Below are 20,539 nucleotides of genomic sequence, written 5' to 3'. Positions count from 1 at the left end.
GTATGTATGTATGTATATGTGTGTATATATACAGAGAGAGAGAGAGAGAGAGAGACTCGACGGTCTTTTCTTAATTCACTTCACGGGAGGCATGCCCGTTTTTGCAAGGCGGGGCGGATGCCTTGGATTTTTCCTGGGCTCATCTTCTCAGCGCTGGGAAAAAGCAATAAAATAAAATTAAAAAGGCTCGAACAGCCTTTGCCCACTCCCGCAGCCTCCACCCCGGCCTTCGGCCGCGTGCCCCCCCCCCCCCCGACGAAGCGACCTGTGTTAGTTTGGCACTTTTTTGCTCCTCCCTTCCTTTTGCTCGGCTTCGCCTCGTCGCAGTAACGGCGACGGCATCCTCGGGATGCGGCCGCGCGCGGCAGGATCGTAGCTCCTCGCGGCCGCCGGAGTTCCTCCGTCGCCGGCTCCGGGCGGGTGGGTGGTGGTGGAGGGGAAGATTTACGGGCGGGCTGACTCGCCGCCGAGCCACGCTTGAGTAACCGAGCTGCCGTAACCGCGCGGGGAGGGACGTCACTCCCTCTCGCTAGCGGAGCAGCCGGCAGCGCCTCTGTCTTCCCGCCTCGGCGCCCGACCATCACTCGCGCCGGGAGTGGCGAGGAGGGGAGGAACTGGGCGAGGTCTTGCGTTCCGCGGGAGGAGAAGCGGAGGCGCGGCAAGCCCCTCACCTCGGGCGGATTCCTCAGCCAGGTCACCCCCCCCGCCGCCGCCTCAGGCCAACGATTTTTTGCCCCCCGCTTTTCTCTCTCGGGGGTGAGTGGGAGGGAGGGAAGGTGAAAGCGAGCGCGTCAGGTTGGCCCCGATGCAGAGCCTGAACATGGAGCAGGCACCGGGAGGGCGGGAGGCTGCCTCTGCTCGGCGGCGCTGCTGCTGCTACTAGGATCGGAAAGCGAGCCTTGCCCGGCGGCCCCCCGAGGAGATGAGATCTCGCAAAGGGTAGCCGGAGGGAGAGCCAGAGCCAGCCGGAGGAGGAGGACCGAGCCGAAGCCCTGAGGAGGGGGCATCGCGCCCCGGGGAGGTGGAGGTCGTGCAACATGCCAGTTCGCAGAGGTCACGTGGCGCCACAAAACACCTTTCTGGGGACCATCATCCGGAAATTCGAAGGGCAAAGTAAGTTCGGAGTGTGTGGGAGGAAGGGGGCTGGTGGCGGCGTCGGGGAAGGAAGGGGAAACGGAGACAAGTTGAAACGCCAAGCCATCGGGCTTGGCAAGGGCTGCCCCTGGCATCCTTGGGTGGCTGAGTCCTCTCCAAGACGGCGATCGGGGTAGCTTTCCTTCCCGTCCTTAGGGCGGCTCGCTTTGGCAAATCGGCAAATTTAGTTTGGCAAATTGTTCTCCTTTCCTTCCTCGGCAAAAAAGGGCCGAGACAAAACGCATTGTTTATGCATTGTTGCCCCATCTTTTTTTTTGCAGGGGGGGGGGGCATGTGCTTTGGATGGCCTAAAGTCCTATGGAAGGCAGACAGAAAGTTGTGTGCCGTTTTTCTGCCTGGAAGTTGAAAACCTGACCTTTGGTTGCCCGAAAGATATTTGTTTGACTTGACTTGGTGAAAAAAGTTTCTTGCAGGCCCTTTCAAAACGGGGCTGAACCAGGATGAATTAGGGTTTTTCTGGGGGGGAGCCATAAGATCCCTGTCAGATCTTATGGCTCAAAGGCATCAAAAGCCCTGAGGGATCATAAAGACTCAACATTTTACCATAGTAGAGCCTTTTGTGAGCTGTCATGAAGAAACATTAAAACTGTTGTGAAACTGCAATAAATGGCCAGTCCCTTTGGAAAGTTGTCTAACCATGAGCATGAAGTATATGGCTGGCTCTCATGAGCTTTCATTTTAAGTATTTCAAAAACGTTTGCTCTGAAAATAGGGTTAGAGCTGCAAGGTGGGTTCAATGCAATGCTGTGTTTCTGTAATCATAAGGATTTACTTTTAGATAAGTGTGTGCAGGATTGCAAATTCAGTATTTCATTATGCCTTTCTGACTGTCTGTCTGTCTGTCTGTGTCAATTCCTGAAAACAGAAAAATGGAAAAGTATTTCATTGGAATGCAACGAGATAATAAACTCTAGATACATTGAAACTAGCCTAGGAAGAGTATAAGTAGATCACTAACAATTCTATAATGACGCTATGGATATCAAGCTAACAGATTCCTACCCTGTGAAAGTCAGATAGTGCAACTTTTCTAGATGGAAGGAAGCTACTAAATAAAGTTAGTGGACTTAATTATCTCTCCATAAGGAAGTACATCACGAGCCATTGAGCGACATACATTACGGCTGCTGCGAAGAGAACTTGTCAGTAATCAGGGTCTCTTCTCTGGAAGATGACATGCCTGAGAAATATTTCACAAAATATGTGAATGAGGTTGAGCGAAATCAAAACAGATGCGCCTTGCCTTGCAGACTTCTCGCTGTGTCTTCAAGTGTAAATATGTTTTAGCCTTTGGAGATAGCTCATGTGCACTTCTGCCATGGGATAGCTCCGATGAAGCTTGGAAAAGAAGTGAGGCAAATATCTTGCTCCTTGATCCTTAATGTTGTGACAGATGTGGCTTCAAGGTTGTGCCTGTCATTGAAAACAACAGGCTCAGCAAAACTGAGTAGGCAGTGCAGATTCTGTAGAGAGAATACACGGGTGAGTAAAATTTCAAGCAAAATCCTCCATTAAAGTACATTAATAGCTTTGAGATATAAATTAATAATTGAGGCTATAAGTTGCTCCCTCCTACTCCCTTATAATCACCTAAAACCATATGTTTCGGCAATTCTGTTGCATTACTTCTGCATATGAGAAGGAAAATCGGCCCAGTCACAGTATCTTGCTTTATACAGTCAGGATTAGATGTGCGGTATAATTAAATTCTTTCACTTGGATTTTGTGAGAACAAGGATCCCACAGTTGTGTTTAGAGGATCATCTTACAGGGCCGTCAAGAGTGTTCAAATCAACCTGCTCTTGCAAAAGAGTGCTGGAAAGTGCCTTAGGTAGCCCCCTTCCCCCCAAATTGTTTTCCTTCTCACTGTATGCTGCCCTAGATTAACCTCTGCTCTCAGGTTTCTCTCTGTTTAGCACCTCAGGTAGGGCAAATACAAAAAGGCATTCCTGTGCCAAATAAGTTTCATATTCAAAACACCTAGGTTGCATGCAGAGGTTCTCCATCTATGGCATCTCCTGTTAAAATAACCAAATAGTAAGTGATAGGAAAGATAAAGACCTTAGAAAATAGATGGGCTACCTATTTAGACAAGAACTAGAAAGGTGCTGGGAGCTAGATTTCCCAAATTAGATAGGAGCACAAAAAAGAAAAAGAAACAAGGGGGAATCAGTGGAAAACACTGCATTTTCATTTCATTTCACTACATTCTAATAAAGGCAGCTTGGTTTTGCTGTACTATCTCATCATTCCCCCCTTCTGTTACATTAAGGACTATAATGCTGCAGTGTCCTTTGAATGGGCTCAAGTCATATGTAGGCCTTGGAGAGATCTGGGGCTAGATGGCCAACTGTCCTACAAAAATAAGTCATCTTTTAATGAATAGATTCCTGTTTTTGAGAATCTTTTCATAGGCAGGATACCTGCTAGCCTTTTTCATTCGAATAGCGTTCTTCAAATATTTAGCAAAACCAACATCTACTGTGACAGTGGGAAAGCTAGTTTTATAATCTATTTAAATATGTTTGCAGAATTGTTTGCAAGCCCAGTGATATTATCTTAACTTTCCTGTTCCCCCCCCCCCCCCAGTCCAAAAGCCTATTACAAAGCTTTCATTAGAGTTCAGACCCTCAGAAATGAAGCCTCTTTCAATAGTTTGGATGAGCAGTTCTCAGCACAAAGAAAAAAAGCCTTTTTTTTTCAATAGAACAGTAAGCCAGTATTAAGCTTTTCACCCAGACTAAGTTTTGCAAGCAGCTTCCTAGAATGGATTTCCCTCTCTCACGAAGTCATCTGATTTTGAGTTTTAATTCTTCTGCCTCCCACTGAGTCACTTTTAAAGAGCTTCGGTACACCAGGGTGGTGTTTAGGGCCTCTACTAAAGCTCAACGTATGTAGAAATTCGATGCAGGGACAGACCTTCTCTAGACAGACACCTGAGGCTTTTGAGATATCATAAGAGTCTTGAAAAAAAATGCTTTGTTGGTGAGACGGAATACCACGAAATCTGGGACAAATGGTACCGATGGTTAGAAACAAGGGAAAAAGGCCAGGACAGAAAAACGTGTGTAAGTTAAGAATTGGAAATATGGTATCAATATTGTATGATAGGTAGGAATTGGATATGTATATGTACTGATAGTAACTATATAATGAAAGGGATTAATGGGTAGGTAATCTGAGTGACTACACATACCTATGTAATGGATATAAACTGTTATTGTTGTAAGATCTAAGAACTCTATGGAAATGACTAGGCCAGAAATGTCACACTATGTCCAACATTATTAAAGTTTATCAAATTAAAAACCTTTTTTTTAAAAAAAAAATGCCTTGTTTTATTGCAGATAAAAAATTCATCATTGCTAATGCCAGAGTGCAGAATTGTGCGATCATCTACTGCAATGATAGCTTCTGCGAGATGACGGGGTTCTCCCGGCCAGATGTCATGCAAAAACCCTGCACCTGCGACTTCCTTCATGGACCAGAAACCAAAAGGCACCACATTGCCCAAATTGCCCAGGCGTTGCTTGGATCGGAGGAGAGAAAAATGGAAGTTACCTATTATCGTAAAGATGGTAAAGTAGTTTCCTTTTTTTTTTTTTTGGCATTTCTTTCAAAAGAAGTTTGGAAAGCCAGCTTCCCATGATGGTTGAGATGCTCATTGGCTCTTGAGCGCCTATGAAATGTGTGATGCTTTTTTCCCCCTGGACATCTTGAACGTGCCAGTCCACCCATTCTAGGAAATTAAGATAGGACACAAGGGACTGTTATCCTAGCCACAAATTAAAGCAGTGTTTCTCAGCCTTCACAACTCAAAGATGCTTGCTGGCTGTGGTGTTCCTGGAAGTGAAGATGACGCACCTTCCGGTTGGCAAGGTTGAGAAACACTGCAATAGAGGAATAGCCCCTTCCACACCAGCAATCCACTTTTCTTTCATTTAAACACAGCTCTGAATTGGTGTGTAAGCAGGTTTGCGTTTTTCATATTGCTAAATAACTTGAATGGCTGAAGTGATGTCAGTGCAGGGGTTTCCAAAGGGATCTTGTTTATGGCTTAAGTGTTCAATTTAGTACACAACAGGAAGGAAGGAGGAAAGGATTCTATTTCTGGGCAAATTGTACGTCTGTAATGGTGATTGTTTTCAAGCTTAAAACTCAAGTGCTATATGTAAGAATGCGTGCTGAATATGCACATTTTACTATTTCCAGTGAATTATGATTCATATCTCTTCCCTCCTTATATATTTATTACTTTTCGCTAAGTTCATTCATCGAATTTGTTGGCATTCTCTCTATTTTCTACATTCTCTATTACAGTTAAGATTGTGAATGAATTGTCCCAATGTCAAAATACAGCATTATAAGCATTTCAAAATAACATGGTTTGGGATATATGCACCTGTAACTGTGTAATGAGTAAGGATAGCTTTCTCCACGTTTTTTTCATTATAAATTTAACAATGAATCTTCTTGAAAATTTGGGTTGCTTAGTATACTGGATTTTATTCCCACAATGTGTTCTACCTCTGTTCCCAGAAAAGGAATTTGAGATAGGTGCTATGTTCGTGCCCTTGTATGGTCGAGAGCATCTTTTTGGAATGAAATCCAAAGCATTGCACAGGGCTGTTGACAACCCGAGAACAGTGGAGAATGTGCCCAATTGTTGAATCAGGTTTTAAATACTGGATTGATATTAAAAATCCAATCACATTGTATACAAAATGTGATTGTCATTTTAAAGGCAACTTTTATCATTTTATCCCTTACACATATGTAAACCTCAAACAAATGAAGGACTGATAAGTATTTTCTACCATAGGCGGTGTTGATCTATACTAATTGTTGCTCCACATTGTGGAATAAAAAAAAAACCCCCTATGTGGCAATATATTTAAAATAAGTGGTGAATTTGACTTGATAGACTAAGATGCTTGCTGCTATACAGTATACTTGTGTTTAAACGGTCATCTATTGTTTCAAATACTGTGTAATAACTGTGGGGATTTTTTTTAAAAGAATACCTGTTTCAAAGAGGTCAAATCACATATTTTTAAGGTATAACTGATTTCAAATTGAAATAACTTTATTGTCATTAACCAGCAGAATTTTTAACTGATTTAGATTTGCACAATGAATCATTACTTTTAGTAGGACTCATATAATACGTATTTGCTTATGAACTTAATGGGCATTTATTGGTCAAAATGTATCCAGGTAAGGGAGTAACAATACTACTTATTTCTCAGGACTTTGTTTATTTTAGTTTCTGATTATTCAGTTGCAGAAATACATCAGTATGTTGTTGTTCTTCTATTGCTATTTGCACTGTATTATCTGTTTGAAGGACAAATGCAAATTTGTAATATATTCAAATCATGAGCTTTAATTAAGCTTCAGAGATCCACCTGTGTGCTGTTTACATTCATTTGAGAATTGTGACAGTGAAAGGGATCATAAAGTGACAATTGAACTTTAAAGAAGCTGTGACTTCTGTATCTCTTCAATGGTTATGGTGACATTGGTGGACTGGTATTGCTGAAGGATTCCGTTCACTCATAAATGTAATTCCTGGAAACAAAACAAGCACAAATTTTAAAAAGTTTGAATGAGCACATTTCCTTAAAACAATGTCTCCAGATCAGGGAAAAAGTATGTCTATTCTTGCAAATCATCGTCTTTTAATGACCCCATAATCCCTTGCGGGGTGGAGTCTGGGAAACTGAATGGAACTGGGTGCTTACTGGCCGGATGCCCTTCCTGTTGCTAATGTGGAGTTTGTTTCAGCAGATATATTCTCAGTGTGCCCAGAGAGAGAAATATCTGCCTCTACCTAGGATCAAACTCACAGCTTCCTGATTGTGAGGCGAGAGCCCCACCTCTAGGGCACTGCACCACTCATGTCTATTCTTGCAAATGTGGTGGTGAATATTATTTATGTTCTTCATTTATTTTTTCAAATTTCTATGATGTCCTTCTTTTAGGATCCTAGTAGCTATTTTCTCAGTAACTCTCCTACTGCAGCTTTCACAGATGGGAGAGGTCAAAAGGAACTAGACAGAGGAAGAGTCATCATAATGCAAGCCCCTCTTTCTTTGTACCGGTACATACATCAGTCTCACATATATACACAGAAGAGTTGGCCTAGGATCAAGAAGCTGCAACTACCAATCTTGCTGGATTTGCTAGGACAAAGATTAAGATGTTGGCCTCTATTGTCTATGGAATAGAGAATCCCCACAATTTTATGTCTTCCTTTGTATTCAGAAATAGGTCATCTATTCGGAACTTCAGCTTATATTCCATCACATCAGGTAGTCCTCAGTTTATGATGAAGTTAGTTGTTTCGGTAACAGACAATGTAGGTCTCTCACAGAGATTCCTAGCACCGTTACCGTATTGCAATTCTCAGGACCTCCTGAAGAAACGTTGGCTTTTAAACATACATGAAAGATTTGGCAGCCACTAGTTTACGGTGAAGAGAGGCAGAAAACCATAACATTTTGCTGCCTTATAGGGATCAACTGGCTTTTTGCAGCCTAGTAACTCTGGTAAAACCAAATAAGTTGGTAGCACAAATATTATTTATATGATTGGCAAAAGATTATTTAGAAAGCGGCGTGACCGAATAGGGAAGGCACACCAGTGAATTCTTGACTCTTATTGTGCAACATGAATTATTTGTTTTTTAAATGCTTCTAAAGAATTCTAGCTTTTTGGTATACAGTGCCAGGCCCAAGGAACTGAGGATGACTTCAGAGTGGTTTATTATTGTTCAACCATGGACAGAAATCTTGGCAGATGTACCTGCATAATTAGTAGATATACACATTGGACTGCCGGGGGGGGGGGGGGAGATGTCAGCCTTTGTTCTTTTCCTGCATAAAGGATTCCAAGTTATGTTGTTTATTTACTCTCTGGAAAAGAGCTCCTCCCTCCTGTGACACTGCATTATATTCCATCACATCAGGTAGTCCTCAACTTATGATGAAGTTACAACAGAGCTCCCCGTGGCTATTTACGATCTTAAATTTAAAGTTTTGATGCCTCCCCAGTCACATGATTGTAGCCAGGGTAGTGCAGTGGTTAGAAGGCAGTATTGCAGGCTAATTCTGCTGATTGCCAGCAGTTCGATCCTGACTGGATTAGCCTTCCAAGGTGGGTAAAATGAGGACTCAGATTGTTGGGGGAAATAGGCTGACTGTAAACCACTTAGAAGGGGCTGTAAAAACACTATGAAGTGGTATATGAGTCTAAGTTCTATTGCTATTAGTTACTCTGGCCTGCATTTAAAGCTATTTGAAGCATATTGCGGTGATGTGACTATGATTTACAATGGTTTTTTAAATCAGAAACTGATGTTTGCTTCTGGTTTCTGGTAAAAAAAATATCCATTGCAGTCATGGGTTCACTTAATGACTCTGGTATTCACTTAGCAACCTTGGGGTTTGCTTAATGACCATGGTTATTCATTTCATGACTGCCATGGAAAAGATTGTAAAATTGAATGCAAATATGTGATGACCTGCTTAATGACTATCATGACTTACAACTTTAATTCAAGCTCAATTATGCTCATGAGTGGAGGACTGCCTATCAGTCTTTCTACATTTAAATGGAATACAAAACTTAGATAGCTTCAGTCTAAATTAGACTTTTGTGGGCCCATGTGTTGTGTGAATACCAGCCTGTTATTTAACTTCAGCCACTAACCACAGAAATGACAAAACCGACAGATTTCCAATTAATGGGAAGTTAGTGGCAGCAGATTTGGACAGTGAGGCGGTTGGGGAGAACATGGGCCAGTCCTGGATTCTGGGAAAGGCTCTGATGAGGGCTCCGTGTCGGAGGCAGAGAGGGGGTCAGGGCCGTATGCCAGTTATCAGCTGCCTTCAGAGTCAAACATCAGTGAGGTAGACGAACAGCTGGAGCCTATTTCCAGTGTGCGCATGTGCAGAGTTGCCAGATGAAGGGAACAGCTAAAGAACGGGTCGATTTGGGAGTAAGGCCACAGGTGGATGATGAACGGCCCCTCCCAGAGGAAATAAAAGAGGAGCGAAAGGGGAGTGGAGTTTGCAGGAGACAATTCATTTGCTTAATTGGTTCATGACTCTCCAAGACTCCTTGCCAAATTTCGCAGATATCGGCCTGTCAGCTCTCCAAACCATATGAGGTCTGTGACTGTAAATCTTTTCTTGAAAGACTTTGCTGGATGTGAATGAGCAGAATTCACAGAAAATTAATAAAAGGGTTTTTTGTCGGGACAAGGAGTTTGCTTCATGCTCTTGGGAAGCCTCAGTCAGAACAGAACTCAGAATAACTACGAGCAACTGGAATGGAAGTGGTTAAAAAAAATACTGATGTACAGATTAAAAGGGAAGGCTTGGGCTTTGCAGGAACTGCTTATTGACCTTTAAAATGTATTAGGAGTTGTGTGCAGAGCCTTCAAAGGTTGTAATCACACCTTTGTGATTATATATGTACATGCACATAACCATTCCTTGCAGTTGATTATGCATTCATTGGATTGAAGCAAACATGTTTCAGTTTATTTGTCCCTGAAAATGAGATATTACCTAATGTCTCTGTTCTTAGAATAGTGACTGTCGTAACAACAACAACAATAAGATATTACCTAATTTCTCTGTTCTTAGGATAGTGACTGTCGTAACAACAATAAGCATATCTGCTTATATCCAAGTGAGAAGACGTTCCTTTGTACTAAATAGAGCAGGTGTAGAGTACAAAATATAGTACCACAATGTCTTCAGTCCCTTGTTATTGGCCATGTTGGTTAGGGAAGGTGGGAAGGTGGGGTTTCACGATATCTGGAGCTCTATCTGTTGCTCAGTACTGAGAGATACAATTGCAGGTTAAAAAACTTTAATTTTCATTGCCACAGCAATTAATCTTGGTTTTCTTGGATAGCAACCTTGAAATGTTCCTGGATTCATTACCTTTGTGGGAAGTTAAGCACGGCAACACTTCCATGGTCTTTAAAAAATTACTATATGGAATTATGCATGTAATTGTTACGGCTACTTCCATTATAGAGTTGTGCTTAAGCTGCATTCCTTTCTGTTTATCTAATAAAGTCATTTGGCCAAGGTTTTGAATCTTATGCCACATACAAGCTATTACTCGGTGGCTTATTATAAAAGAGTCAAAAAGAAGCAAAAAATTATTGGAGATACCTTGCAATGGAATTATTCTGGTCTAAAAGCAAAGTCTACATTCTTTTTGACACTTGAAGCTATCCTATTCATAGTAGAGGAAAGGTTACAATATAGAAATATATGTGAATCGTATGTCCAATTGTATAAAAAAAATGCTGTCCAAAATTACTAAACCAGAAAGTATTTAAATTCTGAATAACAACTGGTACTGTTCATGGATTTTTTTTCACATAAGCTTCATAACATCTGTTGTAGTATACAATTTTTTAATTTTATTCTTAAGGACTGATCTGATTAGGTATCTTTGGAGGTAAAACAGTATTTGCATAGCACATCAATATTTTTGTTTCAATAAAGTTATTTGCCATGGAAATATGTGACAGCACTTCCTTTGAGGACTTCATTTTGCCATTGAAGTCATTATTGCATAAATCACTCTTGACAGCTGTAAAATATTGCTTGAGGTGATAAAGCTGTAAAGCTTTGACATAAAAGCTATAATTGTAGAAGGATTTAGGATGGCATGGCATATTCAATTGAGGGATATTGTAGTCTGTTGATCCTTTTTGTGTAATAGGTATACAACAAGGCTCTCAAACTAGGAAACATCTAAGAATGAGTAGGTCCTGAGAAGACGGATTATTGACAGGAGGGTGAACTTGTGTCCTGCTACCATGTTGGTGGAGAAATTTTTCAGAGAAGCGCAAAGGCAGGAGATGGGCACAGTTAAAATGAGAACTGGAAATCATGACTCCAAAGAATTCATTTTGTTATTCCGGAGAGAAATAGCATGACTCCTGACTGATTGGTGAACATCAGTGTTGAACTGATGAACTAGTGTTGAACTGATCAATCAATAGATTTCCCAACCCATAGTTTTAAAGATGACTTAAACTATGCACTCAGAAAAAAATACATATTGTTGTTACCATTTTCCATAACCCTTAGTGAAGTGTTCATCTGATACAGCCTTGCTATCACCCAGCGAGGTAAGTCATTAATATTTATTTATTTATTTATTTATTAGGCTTATAAGCCGCTCCCTCTCCTCGAAGGGACTCGGGGCGGCGTACAATAGAAAATACATATCACATATTGCACGGAGGAGGTATAAGAACTCACAACATCAATTATCACAATTTATAAAATAACACAATAATAATAAAGTTAAAAAACATTAAAATACCCTAAAATTTAAAATTGCCAGGGGGATTAGAAGATAGAGCTATAGTTGTGCCAGGCCAGCTAGTTGGAACAGTTGGGTCTTGAGTTTCTTGCGGAAGGAGCGGAGGTCAGTAGTAGTCCTAATGTCGGGGGGGAGGTCATTCCAGAGGGCTGGGCCCATCACAGAGAACGCCTTGCTCCTGGGCGCCGCCCTCTGGCACTGCTTAGTGGACGGCACCCGGAGGAGTCCCTCTCTGTGAGAGCGAATTGGTCGCAGGGATGTATGGGGCAGGATGCGATCCTGCAAGTAACTAGGTCCTGTGCCATGGAGTGCTTTAAAGATGGTAATCAACACCTTGAAACGCACCCGGTAGACCACAGGGAGCCAGTTTTTGTCAATGGATATTACACATGATAACTTAGGACTTTATGATGAAAAGAGTAAATAAAGACTGAAGAAGTTGCAGAATCTTACTGTCCCAAACCTTTGGTCCATCTTGCTTGATATGATCTGTTCTGGCTCTAACCAACTGTCCAGTGTTTCACTTAGACTTTTCTTCTGGCTCTATCTGAAGATTCAAGACCCTTGGAAAGTAAGTGGCACTGAGCAATGCTAGGCTGGGTGAACAAAGATGCAGTTGTCTATAGGATATTATTCTACAGTGTCATTTGACTCCATGTGATGGATTTCAGTAGGGGTTGTTCAAGGCATTCTGTTGCCTGAAGCAGAAAAATGTCCTAGAAGTGAAGTGTTTGTAAATCTGGTCAAGTCATGTTGGCATTTGGGGCAGAAAGTCATACTGATATTTTTCTTCCTTTCTCCCAACAACAGTGATTAAATAACCAACAACTTGTTTCTCTATGGCCTTTCAAAATCAATGCGATAAAGAAAAACTGAATGGCCACTGAATGGCAGCAAAATTACTGCCTTCTAGCGGTCATCTGGATTTTTGCAGCATAGGCTTTGTAGCCTGTTAGCTAGCTTGCTTCTTTTCCTGGATTGATATACTGATAACTACTGTAGGCTCTCAAACAATTTGTAATTTAATAAGCATATTGACAGTTTGCAATAAAAAAGGCCAATACTTTCAGGGCAGCCAAAATGATCTGGTAGAGGAAGTTGGTTTTTAAGTTATTAAATTATCTGCTGTTATTAAGTTTAAAAAAAACCTTTAGTGTTGGATGCCTATATTATAGCCAGTATCATTTCCAATGTAGTAGGACACGAGTCTGCATTTTCCATGGAGCATTGCCTGACTGTGTGATTTGCATATTTCTCATCTAAAATGGAAACTGACAAGTTCATCGATTTTCTATTGGTTCATGATCTACCAATTAGTATTGCTGGCATTGCATACACTTGGATTCCTACAGAAAACAGGGACCTATCCCAAGAACAAATTTGGCTCTCTTTTCTTGCAATATTCCTGTACATGTAGTCCTCAAATTACAACCACAGCATTTATGTTGCTTATTGAGACATTAGTTAAGTGAGTTTTGCCCCATTTATGATCTTTCTTGCCACAGTTGTTAAGTGAATCCCTGCAATTGTTGAGTTAGTAACATGGTTGTAGAGTGAATCTGGCTTCTCCATCGTCTTTGCTTGTCAGAAGGTTACAAAAGGTGATCACATGACCCTGGGAAACTACAACTGTCATAAAAATAGGTCAGTTGCCAAGCATCTGAATTTTGATCCCATGATCGTGAGGATTCTGCAGTGGTTGTAAGTGTGAAAAATGGTCATAAGTCACTTTTTTCCAGTACCGTTGTAACTTTGAGGGGTCCCTAAATGAATGTTTGTAAGGACTACCTGTAGGCCTGGTAGGACTACCCATACTGCTGACATAGACTTTAGATTCTGCTTCTGCTTCTTTTTTGCTGGAATGTTGAAATCGACTAGCCTATGCTAGTGTAACATGGTCATTGGTGCGAAAAAGCAAAAGCAAAGATGTGTGCCACCATTTTTTATAAAACGGTGACAAAAATGTTCTAAAGCAGATCTTGAAGCCTACAGAACATATCCTTCTCCATGATTGGCGGAGACAGCCTCCATACATTGGTAATACTTGTGCGCTATCCAATAGGACTGATATCTTTAAGACACGCCTTCTCCTGCAGCCACACCCAGCTTTGTGACTCAGTAAATTTCCAAGGACAGGCGTGTGAAACTCTCTCTCTCTTATATTTATTCCACCTTAATTGGCCTTTCCACCTCCAAATCAACCTTCAAATTGTTTCTTTCTTTGCAGATTCGACTAATTTACCTTCTTTTACTTGATTTCATCCCCAAAGGCTCCTACAGCCACAGGGAGCCACTGCGAGGTGCAGCCTGGCTCCGGAGCGATCAGAGGACACCAGATCAAGCTTCCGGAGCGCAGTGAGTGTATAGTTGCCCCAGGGGAGCTGCGCAGTGGCAGAGGGGGCAGGGAATGACCGGGATCGTTCCCAGCCAAGTCAGGAAGGCTGTGAGAACCTCGTCGGAGGCGCGAAGAGGGCGGCCACCATTTTGAATTCACCACGAGGCAGCCACCATTTTGAATTTGCAATCAGACTCCAAAGTTATCATCTGTTCTAGCTGAGCTCGTGGAGCGAGTGGGGGCCCCCTTTGTCTGCCCTCCCAGTCTCCCTGCTTCCCTTGGTGGCCTTGAAGAGTAATTAAGAGGCAGGACTGTTCAGCTGCAAGACCAGACTTCCCCAGCAGGTTCCAGCATAGAACAAGCCCTGGAGTGCCTAGCACAACCAACCCCCTCCTCCTTAGGCAAGCCTTAAAATCAGGTGCGGGTTGGCATGATGGGTATGGAAGCAGGGATGGACCAGTCTTCCCCCCCTAACAGAAGATCCCCTAGAGGGCACATCTGGAGTCAGGTCTACTAGACAGAGGAATAATCCACCTGCCAAGAAGAGGGAAAGTCCAAGGGGAAGTCCAAAACCTCCCAGAAAGATAAGGATAGGCAGCAAATGGCCCTGGACAAGCAGTTCGGAAAGGCCCAAAGAGAGGCAGCCAAGAGGATGGCAGAACAACTGTTACAGGCCTCCATTAGTCCTCCAAATGAGCCCACTCCCATCCAGGAGGCTGACCCCATCCCACTGGAGGAATTGACAGTGAGGAATCTGAAGTAGAGGCTGCAGAGGATGATGTCCATGAAGCCAGGACTATTCCATCGCCCGGGCCTCCCATTGCCTACCTACCCTGATATGGCTTCCATCATCTCAGAGGCAATTAAGCAGGCATTGCTGCCGGACTCCCTGAACAAAGGGCTTCCCCATCTTCAGACCACAATAGACAGCACAAAAGTAAGGAATCCAGACAATCCACTGCAACACCAAGCACAGCAAACAGCCCTCCAGATCTACTAGCAGCTCTTCTTCCTCCTCTGGAGAGGAGGAAGCTAATAGGGATTCAGATCTAACTGCAGATAAGGATCCTAAGGCCGACCAGCCCACCACGGGGGGCCTGTTTCATTCTTCCATGTTTACCTCTCTTCTTCTGAAGGCAGGAATCTGCTCAGGCTGCCCAGGCAGGCCCCTTCACCCCAGTGACTTCAGCTGGTCTAATGTTTTCTGTACCAGTAGTCCAGAAGGAGGTAATTCTTTCCCCTCAACTGTTTCTGAACATTGTTCAGAGACAGTGGATTTCTCCCAGGTCAGGCTCCTTCCCCACCTCCCAAGACAACAGGTTCTTTAATGTGGGGCCTGAATTAACTAAACTTCTTGAGGTTCCATCCAGATGCCCCAGTGGTGGCCCACTCCTCACCCTCCCTGGTTCCAAGCATCTCTGAGGAGGCTGAAACCTGAGGATAAGAGGTCAGAACACATCTTAGTTAAGGGCCGTCAATCGGCTTCCTGGGCCATCAAGGCCTCTACGGCCTCTTCTTTTTTCAATAGGGCTGCCCTCCAATGGTTAAAACAACTGCAGGAACAGATCCCCGCATCGGATTCCAGGGCACACCAAGACCTTAATAAAATTAAGGCGGCCCTGCAATTCTCTGCCAACGCCTCTTTGAGCCTGGCCAGATTTGCATCGAAATCCATAGCTTCCTCCATCTCTCCTAGGAGAATGCTTTGGCTCAGACAATGGCAGGCGGATGCCAAACACAAGTGGCGCCTGGCCTCCACCCTGTTTGCCAAGGATAAGCTGTTCAGTGTGCTCTTGGAACCCATGTTGATAAAGTCCAAAGACAAGAGAAAGATCCTTCCTTCCCAATTCCGTAAACCAGAATCCAGGGCGTCCTCCTACCATCATAAGCCGCCCTTTTGCAGCTTGGATGAGGGATTCACTTTCCCCTGTCCATCACGACAATATTATGGCAGACAGAATCAGCAACAGGACAGGTCAGTCAGAGGAGGGCAACATTACCAGCCCAAGCACTCCTACCGAGGAACTGGGTCCAATTGGCCCTTCCGTCATCAAAAATGACTACCAGGACAACCTTCCCGTCGGCGGCCGATTGGCCTTCTTTGCCGACCGGTGGGAGGAAGTCACAATGAACGCCTGGGTCAGGGAGAGGGTAAAACATGGCCTCTCCCTAGAATTTTTCTCCTTCCCCCGCTGGAGGCGTTTCCTCCTCTGCCCCTTATCGTGGTACAGAGGAAAGAGACACTTCATGGACCAGGCCATCCAGCACCTGCTGGACATCCAGGCCATTCAACTGGTACCAGAGGACCAATGGGTACAAGGGTTTTATTCCATTCTGTTTATCGTTCCCAAGGCCTTAAGGGGTTGGAGAGCAATTCTGGATCTGAAAGCCTTGAACCGTCATATTGTCTACCGAAGGTTCAAGATGCACTCCCTCCTGACTATCTTGGAGGGCATCTGGAGGGACGATTGCCTGACCTCGGTGGATCTTACAGAGGCCTACCTCCATGTCCCCATTCTCCCGGACCACCGGCAGTTCCTGCGGTTCTGCTATTGGGGGAGACATTTCCAATACCAGGCTCTCCCCTTTGGTCTCTGAGGGTGTTTACCAAGATCTTTGTTGGCAGTCATGGCTCATCTAAGGGCCTACCCGATCAGGATCTTGTGTTACCTAGATGACATTCTCCTGTTGTCCAGGTCTCCAATCCAGGCCTCGCGGGATCTGGAGATGACTCTCCAGATCCTGAGGGACCATTGGTTCTCTATCAACTTGGGGAAGAGCCATCTGACACCAACAAAATGACTGCTCCACCTAGGAGCCGTCATAGATAGGGGTCAATGCAGGGTCATTCTATCTGAGGAGCATCAGAGCAGTCTAAGGGGCCTAGTCAGGCAGGTCAGGGCACACCATCAGGCCCAGCTGATTATACTCTCTCAGCTGTTGGGCAAGATGGTATCTTCCTTTTCAATAATATCATGGGTCAGACTCCATAAAAGGCCTCTCCAATGGCTCCTGCTGCCGTACCAAAAAGACGACACCAGTTGGTCAACCAAGTCGATTCACATTTCCCCTGAGGTCCTGAAGTCCCTAGCATGGTGGGATTTCCCGGTTCTCCAGCAGGGATTGTTATTCCCAGAACCCCCATGGGTGACGATCACCATCGACAACAGCCTGTCCAGGTGGGGCACACACCTGAGGTCGTAAGTGGCCCAGGGACTTTGGTCTCAGTCGGAACAGCGCAACACCATCAATTGGTTGGAGCTTCGAGCGATTCGGCTGGGGCTCCTCCACCTACAGGATGCAGTGGTCAACAGGCATGTCCTAGTCCTAACAGACAACATCACTGCCAAGGCCCATGTGAATCGACAGGGCAGGACACAGTCCAAACTTCTGATGCAGGAGGCCATGCGCCTGGGTCGCTGGGCAGTGACCAATCTCCTATCTCTACGGGCCAAGCACATCTCCGGCAAAGCCAACACCACGGCTGATTGGCTGAGTAGAACTCACCTGGACCAGTCAGAATGGGCCCTCCATCCTCACCTGTTCTGGTCACTTGTCAGACGCTTCGGCCAGCCCACCACCGACCTCTTCACCAGCAAAAACAACAAAAAAGTTCCACACCTTTTCACAAGGTACGAGACCCGTGGGCAGAGGGCGTAGACACAGTCAGATGCTCATGACCCAAACGCCTGCTTTATGCCTTTCTCCCCCTCTCACTCATTCACTGCGGGTCATTCAGAAGATGCTAGCTTCCTTTTGGCTGCATCGCCCCTGGTTCGTGGACCTCAAGGCTCTCTCCATGGCTCCCCCATAGCATTTCCCAGCTCAAGCCTCGTCTCTAACCCAAGGATCCTTCACCCATCCAGACCCCCAGTGGATCAAACTGATCGCTTGGCGGCTGAGCAGCAAACCATGACTTTGAAGGGCCTGTCCCCAGCAGGTCTGGATTTAGGGTTGGCACCTAACACTCTTAGGTGTCAGATGGCAGCCCTTTTGCCAGTTCTTTGCTGTGGGACGCCCATATCATTGGCATACAATCTCCTCATTAAAAGGTTTCTAACCTTCGCCCTCCTGTAGTGCACCTGGGATCTGACCTGGGATCTCCCCATGGTGCTCCAAGCACTCACAGGGCCGCCATTCAAACCTCTGAGAGAGACATCACTCCGTTACATATCATTCAAGATGGTCTTCCTGATACCCATCACTTCAGCCAGGAGGGTGTCGGAGTTGGCCACTCTGTCTATCAGGCAGGACTTGTATGTTTTTCATATGGATAGAGTGGTTCTGAGGCTTTACCCGTTGTTCATCCCAAAAGTAAACTTGTTTTTTCGTCGTTCCCAAGAACTCATTCTACCTAATTTCTGCCTGGCCCCATCTCATCCCAGAGGACGCAAGTGGCATACTCTAGATGTGCGTAGAGCTCTACATATCTACATCCATAGAACCTCTCTCTTTCAACACACAGAGGCATTGTTCACCCCTTTGTTCATCCCTTTCCATCCATAGTTGTTAGGATGCAAAGCATCGTCGACAACCCTGGGGCGCTGGATCCGGGCATGTATCTCAAAAGATTATTCTGTGCAATCACAAGATCCACCAGTGCGGATCATGGCCCATTCCATATGTAGCGCGACTACTTCAGTGGCCTGGGCTACTCAGGCCTCTTTGGAGGAGGTGTGCCGAGCCGCCATATGGGCTTCACCCTCTCCTTTTATTCAGCATTACAAAATGGACCAGTATGCATCACCCGAGGCCACATTTGTTAGGCGGGTGCTACAACAGGTTGCGGAGAGTCGGATTCTTCCAGCCCAGTCATCTTCATCTTTTTTGCTAGCTCAATTACCCTACTTCAGGGCTTCAGTATGATGGTCTTTGAAATGTTAACCACTCTGGTTCCTTCAAACAATGAATCTGTTTTCAATTTAAATATAGTCATATCATTGTACCTGGATGTAAGCAAATGGGTAAATCGACATATAAAAACCATAGATAGATGGATGGATGGATGGATGGATGGATGGATGGATGGATGGACGGATGTATAATATTATAAAAACAGTAAATATTATAAAAACAGAGAAACAAACCCTAGGCAAAGAGGGAATAAAAATAGTTAGCTATTTTTCTTACATCTTATAAGAAATTTGCAATCACAGAATGTTTGACAAAACCCAGCACTTTCATTTTCGCATGTTGATTTTTAATATCAAGAATAGGTCTGTTTCCTCTATCTCCTCGCCCCTTCCCTGCCCCTGTTTATTACCCAGTTCACTAAAAAGCTTTTAAAGGTCACCAACGTAAATCCCTTTTGCCCTTGTAAATATCTGCTTTGTTTTTCAACAGCGATTACTAATAGCATCACAAACCACACAGATAAGACACCACCAGTTTTCTCACTCAGAACATGTAAAATGTATGTGTTATATATAAAGAAAGAAATTGGAGATAGAATATGTTGCATTTGTTTCTAATGCTGCCATAAGATTTTGAACTGCAGAATGAATAGAGCTAACAAGATTTCAATTAACTCAAATATTCTGTACTATGAGTTCATTATATTTGCAATGAAGCCGACTTTCTTCAGAGGTTAATTGCCAGTGGAGTGGCAATTCTAGTATTTTCATCGGCGGATGGGAGACGTTACTACAATCTCTTCCTCCCAGCTGAAGGAGATAGTTGTTATTAAGATTCCACTTTGGTGGTGATGTTATGTCACCTATCAAACTTCACACTTTCTCTCTTACCTCTCTAGCAAATGCTGAGATTTGACACTGAGGCTCCTTACATCTTGTACTTAATATATGAAAGTTTGAAGGCCTGACCTTGTGCTCTGGAGGTGATAAAATTGATTACTGTAGGGCCACCTGCCAACTCAGATTCCTTTTATTAGTTGTGTTCCACCATTCTTCATCTGGGCAGCTCAGAATGGGTTATATTTAGTTCCCAAACAAATGTCTGCTAATACTTGTTCCTTCTTTCCCTTCTCTCCATCCATAATGCACAAAGGCAATGGTTAAAAAGTCAAACCATAGAACAGCTCTGTGGAAACCAAAGATAAGTGTTTGTACTATAGACAGCACCATGGGCAATCTGCTTGTCCATGATACATATGAATGAAGACCAGGCACTGAAAATGCCACAGCAATTCAGTGGACACACTCCCAGGACGCTCAAGTTTGAAGGACAGAAGCCATTCCAAATTGATGGTTTATTGCTTGAAAATAAAACCCCCAATTTCCTACCCATCGTTGATATATTTTGTTGGGTCTCTATTTTACTGTATACATAGCTCTTTTTTTAACCTCATATGAGCTCAAGAAGGATAAGTAGCTAGTGGCCCCAATGGCTTTCTGGATGCATTTATATGATACCAAATGAAGTGGTATCTGAGATCTGTTGATACCATTAGATGCTCTTTTTTAAAACTGTCTAGCAGCAAACCAGCTTGTGTATTTCCCCCTCAAATAACACTGTTCTGATTACGAATTTAGTGCTCAAACCTCAGGGCATCGCTTGAGAGTTGTAGCCTGTTCAGATGCATTCCTAAAGAAGCTGAATTTCAGCGCTGTTCCTATTCTGTAATTTCATCCTCCAAGGATCCAGACGGAGCTAGATTTGAAACCAAGCAGCTTTCCTCGCTGCTGCTGCTGCTACACTCATTTCCTGCTCACCTGCAATTTGACTAGG

The 20,539-nt window shown here is 43.9% G+C and overlaps 1 protein-coding gene across 3 annotated transcripts in view; it reads left to right on the top strand.

Moving 5' to 3' along the window:
• Positions 1–585: 585 nt before the first annotated feature.
• KCNH7 (potassium voltage-gated channel subfamily H member 7) overlaps positions 586–20,539 on the top strand; it is a 374,740-nt gene continuing 354,786 nt past the window's right edge. For all 3 annotated transcript variants that reach the window (XM_081943612.1, XM_081943611.1, XM_081943610.1), the window contains exons 1-2: positions 586–1,113; positions 4,503–4,733. In XM_081943612.1, the coding sequence (XP_081799738.1) occupies positions 1,038–1,113; positions 4,503–4,733 (307 nt within the window). In that variant the 5' untranslated portion in view covers positions 586–1,037. The remainder of the gene's footprint in view (positions 1,114–4,502; positions 4,734–20,539) is intronic.

This window comes from Natrix helvetica, assembly GCF_964273705.1.
Source record: "Natrix helvetica genome assembly, chromosome: 1".
Taxonomy (NCBI): domain Eukaryota; kingdom Metazoa; phylum Chordata; class Lepidosauria; order Squamata; family Natricidae; genus Natrix; species Natrix helvetica.
The sequence above is the reverse complement of the archived record's forward strand: the minus strand, read 5'-3'. Positions and strand labels throughout refer to the sequence as shown.